Raw genomic sequence first — 12,567 nt, 5'->3', positions numbered from 1 at the left:
ATGAGGCCACTGAACACCTGCTTGGAAGACCACTTGCTTCTCTGACCTCTGCCCTCTGCCCTTGCTGGCTGTTCCCACTTCTCTTTAGGGGGCTCAAAGATGATGTCTGTACTGAACTGGCCAATCAGAGAGCAGCTAGAGGCGGAGCATTCTATCCTTGAACTCCCATTGTCCCAGGTACCCTGAGGGCTGAAGGGAGTTAGATGTTCATCAAGGAAGAAACTTCACTGGTAACGCAGCATGGAGGGAAGGAGTGGGACCAAACACCAAATTTCCTCAACCATTTTATTGATTATTGGAAACGCTCTCTACCTTCCTCTTATGTATTTTACACAAGCTGATGAGATAAAAAGCCACCATCAACTCCGCTGAGATCAGGGTACTGGAGTTTGGTTGGGAGAGTGGCTTTCCCTCCAGGTTAAGGTATGCCGACTGTGAAATGAGTCAGGAGTCCAGAATCAAAACCTACAAGTAAAGAAGGCATAGTGAAATGGGGTACAGCTTGGTGGCAGAATGCTTGCCTAGTGTGGAAGGGAGAGGTCAAATTAATGTTAAGAAATGAGATTTATTTCTTCAGAGTGGGAAGGTATGAGGTGGTAAGAAGTGGCGCCCTGGGCTCCTGATCTGGACTCTTCTGGATGCAACTTCAGGGACAGCAGAGCCCCCAAGTGAGACACCTGCACACTGACACACAGCCTGAGCTGTCCCAGGGTCTTCTGCTCCAATGAGAGTCCCTGGGTAGGCACAGGGACCCTGGGCATCCCTGCTGGCAAGGCCTGTGCTGTTCCAAGCTCTGGTCAGAAGAATCAGTCTGAGGAGAAAGCAGGGTGAGGGAATGTCACCAGGAGGCCCTCTTCCTCCCCACCCCACAGCACACCCAGCTGAGACCTTGCTCTCAGGTCATCTCCAGGCATCTTTTTTTCCTCCTTTCTATTTATTCTTTGTGCCTTTCACATCAAGCATCCCCATCCCTTCGTATTTGCCCTCTGCCCTTCCAGGCATCTTTCTTACAGGTCCCCAGTTCACCTCACCCCATACTCAAGCTATTTCTGGGGTCCCCGATAACTGTGTAACAGGGTCCCCAGATAGCAGGATATAGCCTTGTCATGCTGTACACAGGCCTTCATACCCAAGGGCTTGTGTATCACTGTATGCTCCCCAAACCAGAAGAGTCCTGGCACACCCATATTGGCATTCTTGTGCCTGGTTCCCTCACTTTCCCAAATTACTTACCAACTGAACAAGGCTTCTTGGACCATATGAAGAAGGCAATGCCCATGATGATGCCCAGAAGGCCTAGGCCGAAGGCCAAACCACACAACACATTTTCTAGGAGATCTGAAGGGAGGGCATTCTGGGGTACTAGAGCAGAAAGAGTGAGGTCAGCCTGGAGGCCAGGCTGAGGGGGGGGGCACTCCACCCAGGGGGACTTGGAAATAACAAGGGAAAATTGAATCAGGGAAGCTTGAACTTGGCTGGAGTGAGACTAAACAAGAGGGCCCCTCCCGTGGGCTTGAGCCTTTCTACCCCCAAAGGACCTGACTTCCAGAGGAAAGGGCCTCACCCCAGTGGGCAATTGGTGTGTAGCTGTCAATCTCATGTGTCACGACACAGGAGTAAAGGTCAAAGGGTTCCGGTGTGAAGTTTAAGTAAGAGAAAGCCTGGAAGGTGAGTCCATCGATGGCTGAGATGTACGTGGGGCTGGCCCCCTCCACGGGGACAAAGTGATGCTTCCAGGTCACAGTCAAGGTCGGCGGAAAGAGATTGCTGATGAAACAGACCAGCGTGTTGGGCTTGCCAAACTCCAGGGGCTTCAGGGTGTACACCTCAGGCACAGGCAAACCTGGTGGGGGACAGGTGCCAAAAAAGAGGGCAGATGTTTGGACAATGCCACTGTCTGGAGAGAGTTGAGACACATGGAGGGGGAGAACAGAGGTGAGGACATCTGGGGCTCCAAGAAGAGATTCCAGGCAGGAAATGCAACTAGGACACTGTGGACTCCTCTGTCTGACTTCCTGTCTGTAGCCAGGTTAGCATCTGACACTGGCTTCTTGTGAAGTGCAAACTCACCCTTGGATTCCCCCATTCTCCCCTCCATTTTGCTGGTACAGTAAAGAGAATGCTGGCACTCATTCCGTGGGGCCAACTGGTCCCCATAACTTCATTAAAGTTCAGTAGATTTTCAATGCCTTCGACTGCCTCCTTCCCACAGCAGACACAGCACACAGACTGTAGCTGATGGAGAGGAGTGTTGAAGCAGAAAAGAAAAACCCCAAGCAGAACAAGGAAGTGTCAAAGATGAGAGATGATGTCAAGGAGAAGTTTTGGGGACTAAGACTGCAGTGCTCCCCCCCAACTCCACTCTTTGTCCCTGACCTCTGGACACTGGGATTAGCCCTTCCAACTGCGGACCGATTTCCTGGGTCAATATTTTGCAGAAGTCTTTGTCAAATAAAATGGCAGAGGTGTCTCCCTGTTGCTGAGCCCAGTCAGCAAAGTCAGGCAGCCGGGGTACTCTGGTGTTCTGGGAGAAGTCGTAGGAGAAGAGCTGATCTTCGTCGTAGGACTCGGAGAGCCCTATGCTGGGATTCCCATCCTGGCAGAACACAGTGTGCCGAAATGTGTGGTTTTGCAGCTCATCCCACAGCACTGGAGCAGGGGCTGCAATAACACAGTTGAGTTCAGGGAATTTCTCTTTAAGGTGGAAAACAGTAAGGTCCCCATTTTGGGGGTGCAGCAGAGATATGGCCTCCTCCCTCATGCACCTGCTTCTTGGATTCCTCCTCCCAGTGGAGCAGAGGGAGAAAAAATGAAGGAATCTTTCCAAATCTTACACATAAAAACCAACTGTCTATGCCTGGAAAGAGCAGAGCCAGGCATGGTAACACACATCTGTGATGCCAGCACTTTGCAGGAGAAGGGAGGGGCATCTAGGGTCCAAACTCAGCCTCAGCTACATATAGCCAGCCTGGGGTGCACGAGACTGCCTCAGAAAATCAAGCAAAAAAGAAAGCAAACATCTTCAGAAGGAAGCAACAGACTTCTGCTATTACTTCCCTGCACCTGCTCAAGGGCACCAGCCTCACCACCCACCTCCCATCCCCCCAAATCCCCCACACCCAGGGTGCTCGTAGTGAACCTGAACTCCTACCAAGCCCAGGACCCCAGCGTAGTGGATGCCTTCATCTAATTCAGAAGCCATGGGTGTGACGCCTTCCTTGAGGGGTGTGGGGAAGGACCATGACCTCCTTAATGATGTGTCCCTAGACCACTGGGTCACAAGTGTAAATAAAGTAAGGCAGTCTCTGGACTGGACCTCCTCGGCCACTTCAGTGTCACCTGGCCTCTCTGATGGCCTATTCCCTGACTAAACACTCCAGACCGTGCACTGACAGAAGGGGGGGGGGAGGGATGACCTGAACTGACCGCAGGGAAGAAACAATCTTTGAAACTCCTGACAGGGATCCCCAGGACAGAGGGAATCTTTTTTAACGAACACCCAGAACTGCTTACATCTGTAAGGAGTAAGGTTTTTCCGCCCGATGCCTGCTCTTGTCCCGCCGCCGCGCCAACCCCAATTAACACAGAGAGACTCTGTATTAACTAGTATGAGAAGCATATACAGAATGACATCTCCCATCATACATCCTGCCCCAACTGTATCTGAGAAGAAACTAAGAGGCATGTCAAGAACGACAGACTAGCTTAGGATACTGACTGGGGGAGTGTAAATCTCTGTGCAGATGTCTGAAACTGGGTCTTGCTATGCAGGTGAGGCTGGCCTTGGACTCTGGATCACCCCGCCCACGCTTTTCTAAGTGCTGGGATTACAGTCCTGCACCACCACACTTGGCTCTCACCCTTCTGTCGTTTCCCTACGTTGTGAATTTGCACAGGTCTCCTAAGCCAGCCAATCTACTTTCTTCATCTGAAAAGTCGCCAGCACACAGATGGAACGTGTGAAATACCTGGGTTGCTTGCCATCTGTGAACAGCACCCCTCTCCCCCAAGTCAGTTACAGGTCCACTGCCATAGAGCCCCTCCCCTCTTCACTGAGTTCGTGAGGCACGCAGAGGGGAGCCAGTGTCTTACCTTCGGGCACCGCCCAGGAGTAGGGCAGCAGCCACAGAAGCTGCAGCAGGTGCCAGCAGGCTCCTGGCTTCTGCTCATGGTCCATACCTTCACACCCTCAGTAAATGGGAGCTACCACCGAGTCCAGGGTGCCCAGCTTCCTCCCAGATCCACATCACGGTTCCACAAAGCATCTCCAATAGCCGCCTGTCTCATTTCGGCTAAACCAATCACTGAAGCGTAGAGTTTGACATCATCAGTCGCTGAGGAGAGACCCGGGGCCAGCCACCTCTTGAAGACTTGCCTCTGAGGTCAGCTGGGCCGGGAAGGCAGCCCAGGAGACCTCCGCCTCCTGGTGGAAGGTTCGGCTCCAGGAGGTGGCTGTCTGGCTCCTCAGGGCAGCGCCGCCTGGCTGCAGAACCCCATAACCGGGCTGAATCGCACTGAACATGGGGCTACAAATCCCAGCGGACCTCTCATTTTAGGTCAGCACTTGGAACCAACTTCACCCTGCATATATCCAGTAGAAAATTCCAGAAACACAATAAGGGGGGGTGGGGTAGGGCGTATTTTGTTGTGCTGTCTGGGGTGGGGGAAGAGACAGGATCTCATGTATCCCAGGCTGACCTCGAACTCACTTTGTATCTGAGGATGAACTTGAACTTCTAAATCAGCCATCCTTCACCTCCCTAGTGCTGGGGTCACAGGCAAGTACCGTCATACTTATTTATTCCGTGCTGGGCACTGAACCCAAGGCTTTGCAAGAGGAGTTGAAACAGGGTCTCACTCTGCAGCGCAGACTAGCCTGGAATTCTCTGTGATCCTCAGGCCTCAGCAACCATAGTGCCAGGATTGCTGGTAAACACCATTGCGCCTGATTCGTTTGGTGCTGGGAACTGAACACAGGGCTTGAAGAAGGCACATATGGTCTCACTATGTAGCCCAGGCTGGCCTTGAATTTTGTGAACTTCCTGCCTCACTTTTCTGAGTACTGAGGCTACAAATGTGGGCCACCACACCCAACATGACAAGTTTTGAGTTTTGCACCATTCTGAGCCTCCTGTAAGAACTCACCTTACCTCACTCCGTCTGCCCGAGGTGTGACTTGTTTGTCCAGTGTCTCACACCATACTCGTCATCTGCCCATGTAGAGTCACTGAGCTACTTATGGGTTAGACTGTCACTGAAGTGCATGCCTGTGTCCTGATGACCCTTGTAACTAAGAATGGCCCCAAAGGGCAAAAGGAGAGGAGGAGACTTGGAAACACCAAAGGTCAAGTTTTAAAAGGCTTCCTATAAGAGCAAAGGTGAGAACTGTGGCTTAGGGAAGAAAGGGGAAAGTGATTGACATGAGCTAGTGTGTGTGTGTGTGAGAGAGAGAGAGAGAGAGAGAGAGAGAGAGAGAGAGAACATGCATGCACCTGTGTTGGTTTACATGAGCTAGCATGTGTGTGTGTGCGTGTGTGTGTGTGTGTGAGAGAGAGAGAACATGCATGCACCTGTGTTGGTTCACATGAGCTAGCATGTGTGTGTGTGTGTGAGAGAGAGAGAGAGAGAGAACATGCAGGCACCTGTGTTGGTTTACATGAGCTAGCATGTGTGTGTGTGCATGTGTGCACGTGTGTGAGAACATGCTATGACACATATGTGGAGATCAAAGGACACCTTTCATGGGTTTGTTCTCTCTTTTCACCTTGGGTTCCAGGAACCAAACAGGTTGCAAGCTTCCCCAGCACACATTTTGACATGCTGAGCCATCTTGCTGGCCCCTCTCTTAACATTTATAATAGTGTGTTACTAAGGAGTTCTGTCTTACTACCATTACTGAATAAGCTTTGCTTTATGTATGGAAATGAACTGTGTATGTGCACACAGATATGAGAATTAGTTCCTTGCATTGTGTATGTGCAGATACAAGTGTGTATTAGTTCCTTTCACGGCTCATGTGCACACATATACAAGTGTGTGTTTGTTCCCTTTCTTGTTGCTGTGGTCACACAGCTGGCGTGCAATGGCTTAAGGAAGAAGGGTTTCTCTTGGTTTAGGGTTTGGGGGGGAGACAGTCTATCATGGTGGGGAAGGCATGGTGGCAGGAGCAGGAGGCCACTGGTCACATGACAGTGCTGGTAGAGCACTGTAATGGGCCGAATCTTCTATTGGCTCTCAGACCCCATGTCTTCCTCTGAGACACCAGGAAGGTCTTTCTCCCTTTTATTCAATCTAGGACACCAGCCTACAGGCTAGTGCTGCTCATACTTAGAGCAGGTTGTCCCTCCTGATTAAACCTTCCTGGAACACCCTCACAGATACACCCAGCAGTGTGTTTCCATGGAGATTCTAAATCCAGTTATGTTGACAATTAACATTAAATTGCCAATGTCAGCAACATATGCCAGGGAGCTTAGGTCTGTACTCAGAGCCAGGCCATCCAAGTCAGTGCAGGTCTTCAGACAAAAGAAGACAGCACAACCATGGCACAATGCAAATGGGGAACAGCTTCATCAAGATGAACAGGCATCCCCTAGTGGTGATGGAACCACACATGTGGAAATAACAAGCTGCTAGAGCCCATCTGTCCCTGGACAAAGAACAGTTTGCTGGTGTGGACATCCAGGTTCACATGAAGGGTGATAGTCATGTGGTCCAGTTTCATGCTCTCCAATAGCCCATCTCCAATGCCCAGAAATATGTGGATGATGCTTTGAAAAAGGAGATCAAAGATCCTTGGGGTGGAGGGAAGGCTCAAGCAATAATAGCAGCAGCTACTCTTCTAAAGGACCTGCGCTCAATTCCCAGAACCCACACAGTGGCTCACAATTATCTATAACTCCAGTTCCAGGGGATTTGACGCCCTCTCCTGGCATTCATGGGCACCAAGCACACACATGGTCCACAGTCATACATGTAGGAAAAACACTCACACATAAAGTAAAAAAAAATTTAAAAAAGACATCATCACCAAAATGGCAGGGCCGTGTTAGTAGCCAAACTGTCCCTGCAAAGCCAAAGAGTCTGGAGGTCCTGGTGCTCATGCTCACCACTAGAAATCCTACTGATAGGCCCATCCTGAACTCCAGGGTTTACCTGGGTGATACACACCTCAGGATGTTGATGTTCTCAGGGGAATTAACTGCCATAATGTGTGTGTGTGTGTGTGTGTGTGTGTGTGTGTGTGTGTGTGTGTGTGTACTGTCTGTTGCTTTAGGCATTTGCAGAGGTCTTGAAATGGATTCCTCACTATCTTGAAATGTCCCCTGAAAGCCCATGTGTGGAAGGCTTGGACCCCGCTGATGGTGCTCTTGGGAGGCCGTAGGGACATTAGAAGGTAGGGTGAGTTGGAAGACATAATGACCTGACAAACTCATTGCCACCCTCCCCTCCCTCTCAGCCACTCTGTGGTACCACACACTCCCTGCCATGCTCTGCCTTGCCATGGACTCAGAGGATGGAGCTGAGGGACCATGAACTGAGACCAGTAAATCTTCCTTTTACACGGTCTCATTTTGTCACGACAATGGGAACCAGACTCTATCAGGCATGTTCCTGACTTTAGGAGCAAAAGGACCAAGGATTGACTGCAGATGCTATTTGTTTACATGAGAATGTGCCAAGGGTGATGCTCAGGGGGAGGACACTTGCCTGGCATGCCTGAGGTCCTGGCTTTGATTCCCTGAACTGTGGGACAAGAATGTGTCAAGACTTTAGGAGATTTTATGAGACTGGGGGAATAAAGGGGCACAGAACTTCAACTTGAGACTTAGAATCACCATGGAAACAGACCTCTAGATCCTTCCATAAGGGAGTTTCCAGGTTGAAATAACTGAAATAAGAAGACACTCTAAGTATGGCTCTGGCATCATGCATGATGCTGGGGTCCTGCCCCGAATAAGGAGGAGGAAAGGGCTGAACATCAATGTTCCCATCTGCTTCTTGACTCCATGTACACCACAGCCAGCTGCCCTCACTCCTGAGGTTATAACTTCCCCACATAATGGGCTGTCCCCTCAGGCTGAACCAAAACAAACCCTGCTTTCCTTCCTTACGTTGCTTGCATTAGGTATTTTATCACAGCAGTAAGAAAAGAACCTGACATAAGAGACCAGAAGGAAAATCATTCCTGCCAGAATGTGAGAGAAGAGAAAAGCATTCCAGGGCAAGGGGTGGGCAGATGCATGAGAGGCAAAGGCACCCGCAGTTCCTCTGCAGCCTCTGTGACATTGACATGACAGTTTGCAAAGTTTTTCCACATGTTCCTATGGTGATGAGACACATTGTGATATACTAGAAACCCAGGCAAGAGCTAGCCATATAGGCCTTGACACAGCACAAGGAGAGGCTGACTCAGCCAGCAATACTGATGTCAACACTAGGGAACATGCTAGGGATGGATGTAACTCGGGGGTAAAGTACTTGCTCAACATGGGCAGGCACTGAGCTCAATGCTCAGTGCCGCAAAATAGATGGATAGATGAATGGATGATAGATAGATGATGATAAATAGATAAATGATAGATAGATGGATGGATGGATAGATAGATAGATAGATAGATAAACAAAAAATAGGTCATGGCACAAAATAACATTATTATTATTATTATTATTATTATTATTATTATTATTATTATTTTGAGAGAAAGTCTCATTATATAGCTGTGACTGGCATGGAATTCACTATGTAGACCAGGTTGATTTCGAACCCATAGAAATTTACCTGCCTCTAACTCCCAGAGTGCTGGGATCAAAGGCATGTTGCTACCACAAGCAGCCAAATTCAGCATTTTTGAGTAATTGTTCTGATATTTCAACAACTGGAGTTTGAAATAAACAAAAACATAGACCAAGTGTCTAGAGTGAAGCTGTTAATGCAACCTTCCTATCGCAAAAGCTTAGGATGAGAAAGTCCCATATGAGGTTACAATCAAAGGAAATGGGCTGGGACATTGAGATAATGAGGAAGTAGGGTCTGAAGGATTTGGCTACTGAGTACTCAGGGAAAGATGAAGAAGCTAGGCTTAGTGGTGCATACCTGTAATCCCAGCTACTTCAGAGCCCGGAGTACAAGATTGCAAGTCAAGGTAGGGTTACAGGCTAGCTTGAGTAACTCATTGAGAACCTGTCTCAAAAAAAATTTAAGTGGGTTAGGGAAGGATATAGTTCAGTTGTCTAGGATGTGTGAGGCCCTGAAATAGGGGAGGGAAGGGAGAGGGAAGGGGGAGAAAGACAGAAAGAAAGAGAGGGGAAGGGAGAGAATAAATATGATCTTAAGTGTGTTAAATTTGGGGTGCTGTGGAACCCAAGGGGGTGGTGAGGTGGGTGGAGATGGATCCCAGGTGTGGATGTTGAGGCTGACTTGGGGAGCTGTGAGTACGCAGAACAAAGAAAACAGAGGGTCAAATCACCAAGTAGACTGTGCAGAAGGGGAAGGAGGTAAGAAAAAGACACAGGCTTACAGGGGTCCAACCTCATCAGCACCACCCAGGGCCCAGGCAGGAACACTGAACCATGCCTGGAGTTCAGGCTGGCCTCAAACACATAGCAGAGAGGTCTTAGCCTCCAGGTGCTGGGACTGCAAAAGAAGAGGGAGGTGGCTTGCAACAACCACAAGAGATGGGTACATAGAATCAGACGCTGCCCCAGCTATTGAGCCAGAATCCCCGTCCTGTCTGCATCTGCAGCCGCCCAGTGGAGACATTGCTATCACTAAACCATCCGCTGAGAAGCTGCCACTAAACACACAATCCCACAGAAGGAGCTTCTCTCAGGAGGCTGGTGTCCAGACCCCTAGCATGGCTACCTCCACCAAGGGCCACAACTGTTAATCACCTGATTGGAGACTAAAGCAGAAAGTTTCTGGGTTTTCCTTCCATCTTTTGCCAGTGCTGTCTGCTGGTAGAATCTGCAAGGGATGCAGCCAGGAAAGCCAGGAGGGAGACCTAGTTCTGGAGGGTGGGTGCAAGGGTGCAGAGAGAGAGAGAGAGAGAGAGAGAGAGAGAGAGAGAGAGAGAGAGAGAGAGAGAATCTCCCACTGTATATGCTAATCCCTAAGAATCTGGCAGTGCCAGGAGCACCTAGGGAGAGGAACAGGGCAGCAGCAGTGATAGAAGGGGGATGGCAGGGTGAGCCTCGAGTTACCCAGCACTGCTCTGAATGCAGGAAGTCTGAGAAGGGTCAGATCTGGCAATTACACGATGGAGGATGCATTGCTGAAAGAGCTCTCTGATTTGCAGTAGGAGTCAACTCCAGATTGTGGTGGGCTGAGGAGTGGGAGGTGAGGAAGAAACTGTGGCTGTATGCTTTAAGTTTGATAGAGAGAGAAAAGAGACAGAGGGAAGGGGAGAGGCAGTGAGAAAGATCTAATGTGGCAATTAAGTAACCCAAGTGTTCACATAGGCGGTCAGTGTTTCTAAGACAGGCCAAACCTGTGCCCCCTTTTGTGCCAGTTACTACTCATCACAGTAGTAACTGTAGCCCATCGCAAAAACAAAACAACGCTGAGAGCTCCTGACAGGTGGGACAGCAATACGCTTGTGTGCCTGTTTATAGGTGTCTGAGTGAGGACACGGTCCAGGGAACGGGTGGTGGGTACAGTATGTAGATGGCTTGCACTCCACCAGGAGAGACACTGGGCGCACTTCCTTCCACTTACAGTTCTGGAGGTGGAACCAAGAGCTCATGCAAGCATCCTAGACAAGCATTCTGCCTGGGAGCCACAACCCCAGCCACCCACCTGGAATTCTAAACCGGAGCCCGCAAACTTTCTGTGAAGAACAGATTAAAAAGCCTCTCTGGCTGCCAGGAAAGGCAGCATAGGCAATGAGACCAAAGCGTGAACAAGGCTAGGCTCTGCCCACCCCCGCCGGGCTCGGCCCTGGCCGGCTCAGCTCCGCCCCCACGTTTCTCAGGCCTCTCCCTCGTTGACTCCCCTCTTCTGCTCTCTACTGATGTTCCCTAAGTTCTGTCCTCAACTCGCTTTTTATTTATGGGTACTAAAATGTGAATTTCACATCATTTCCATGTGTCACAAAACATTCTTGCTTCTTTTAAAAAATCATTTTTTTAAAAATGTGAAACCATTCTTGGCCATACGAATGCAAGCAATGGGCTGGCTTTTGCTCACAGGCCCATACTTTAGTGAATGCTGTTCTGTGTGTGTTCAGAATTAGGGTGGAAACCCCAAATAGTCATCTTTCAGCAAAGCCCTTCACCCCTTGCACCTACGAACTGAGGTCAGGTGATAAACAGTGGTCCTGAAACAGCAGAGAATTCTGAGCTCTTCCGGACTGCAGAAGAAAGTGGGCTCCATGGGAGGGTTCAGAAGCAGGTATGGCCTACTGGGCAGGAGGAACCACGCAGAGGGCTTCAAGTTCTCCATAACCAGCCTCATCAGGAGTGGGCAGGGCTGGGTAAACTTCCTCCACAGGCTACAGTCCTACTATAAATAGAAACAAGTGCGGCCATTGTAGCCTTTCTACCCACTGTCACCAACAATCTCCATGGAGGCTACCTCAGAGCCAGCTCCCTAGCTGACCCTCCCTAGTTTCCTGACCCTCGGCAAGCCAATGTTCCTGAGAAGTTGAGCCATTGTGTCTGCCTTTATACCTGCTAATATCCCTCCCTATCGGTAGGAGATGGTCCCCATGTCTCTGTTCTGCTTGTCAGGTGGATTGTGAGCAGAATGCACATTTGACACAGTTGGCCTTGCCCTCTGTCTTACTCTGATGCTGAGGTCCCTGGAGGCGGTCTCTCCTAGTGCCCCTCCCCCTCTCTGGCGGTCTCTTTTCTGTCCACTTCATGGATTCCAAGACTTTTCTTCCAGTTTCTTCCTTGGTTTTGTTAGGAGGTGCAGTCTCGCTGTAGCCCAGGCTGGCAGGAAATTCGCTATGTAGCACATGCTTTGAACTAGAATCAATCCTCTTGCCTCAGCCTCTCAAGTGCTGGGATTACAGGCGGGAAGCCACACCTGGCTTTAGGAACTCAAGTCCTTTGGTGCTTTCTCTTCAACCTTTGCCCTTCTTGCAGGATGCAATAGCCCTGAATGGAATTTATGGTCTCACTCACTCCCTCTCAGGTTGCCTCCCATTTGCTAGGGATCTGCTCTGGAATCCACCAGGCCGGTCCACTGCTTGTAGACGCCGCCACTTGAAAGTTGAGCAGTTCCTGTTGGACTGTTTTGTCTAGAGGGAACCATGTTCCTCATGGAATAAAAATGCTACCCGTTAAGTTGACTTCAGCGGACCCAAAAGAAAAGACATTCCAGAATGGTGCTGCCTATAAAGGCTGTTATTTACAAACAAAAGAAACCAATTCTGGAAGCCAGGTATGGTGGTATATATGCCAGAAATCCCAGCACTGGGGGAGACTGGAAGATCATAAATTCAAGGCCAGCCTGGGCTAATAGTGAGGTGCTTCCTGAAAAATTCAACAGAATAGGATAGAGAGGAATGGGAAAGAAGAGAAGAAAGGAGAAGGGAGGAAGGTAGCTAACCCTGGCCAATG

General features: G+C 49.6%; 1 protein-coding gene across 1 annotated transcript; it reads right to left on the bottom strand.

Moving 5' to 3' along the window:
• Nucleotides 1–269: 269 nt before the first annotated feature.
• Nucleotides 270–4,606, bottom strand: LOC127224276 (class II histocompatibility antigen, M alpha chain). Its single transcript, XM_051187243.1, has 5 exons — nt 4,093–4,606; nt 2,377–2,661; nt 1,565–1,843; nt 1,234–1,362; nt 270–811 (listed from the first exon to the last, which is right to left on the bottom strand). Exons 1-5 carry the CDS (start codon nt 4,175–4,177, stop codon nt 807–809), a joined length of 783 nt encoding a protein of 260 aa, XP_051043200.1. The 5' UTR covers nt 4,178–4,606; the 3' UTR covers nt 270–806.
• Between the last annotated feature and the right edge of the window lie 7,961 nt (nt 4,607–12,567).

Source organism: Phodopus roborovskii, unplaced genomic scaffold (assembly GCF_943737965.1).
Source record: "Phodopus roborovskii unplaced genomic scaffold, PHOROB, whole genome shotgun sequence".
In the NCBI taxonomy this organism is placed as follows: domain Eukaryota; kingdom Metazoa; phylum Chordata; class Mammalia; order Rodentia; family Cricetidae; genus Phodopus; species Phodopus roborovskii.
This window is presented reverse-complemented; position numbering and strand designations above follow the sequence as displayed.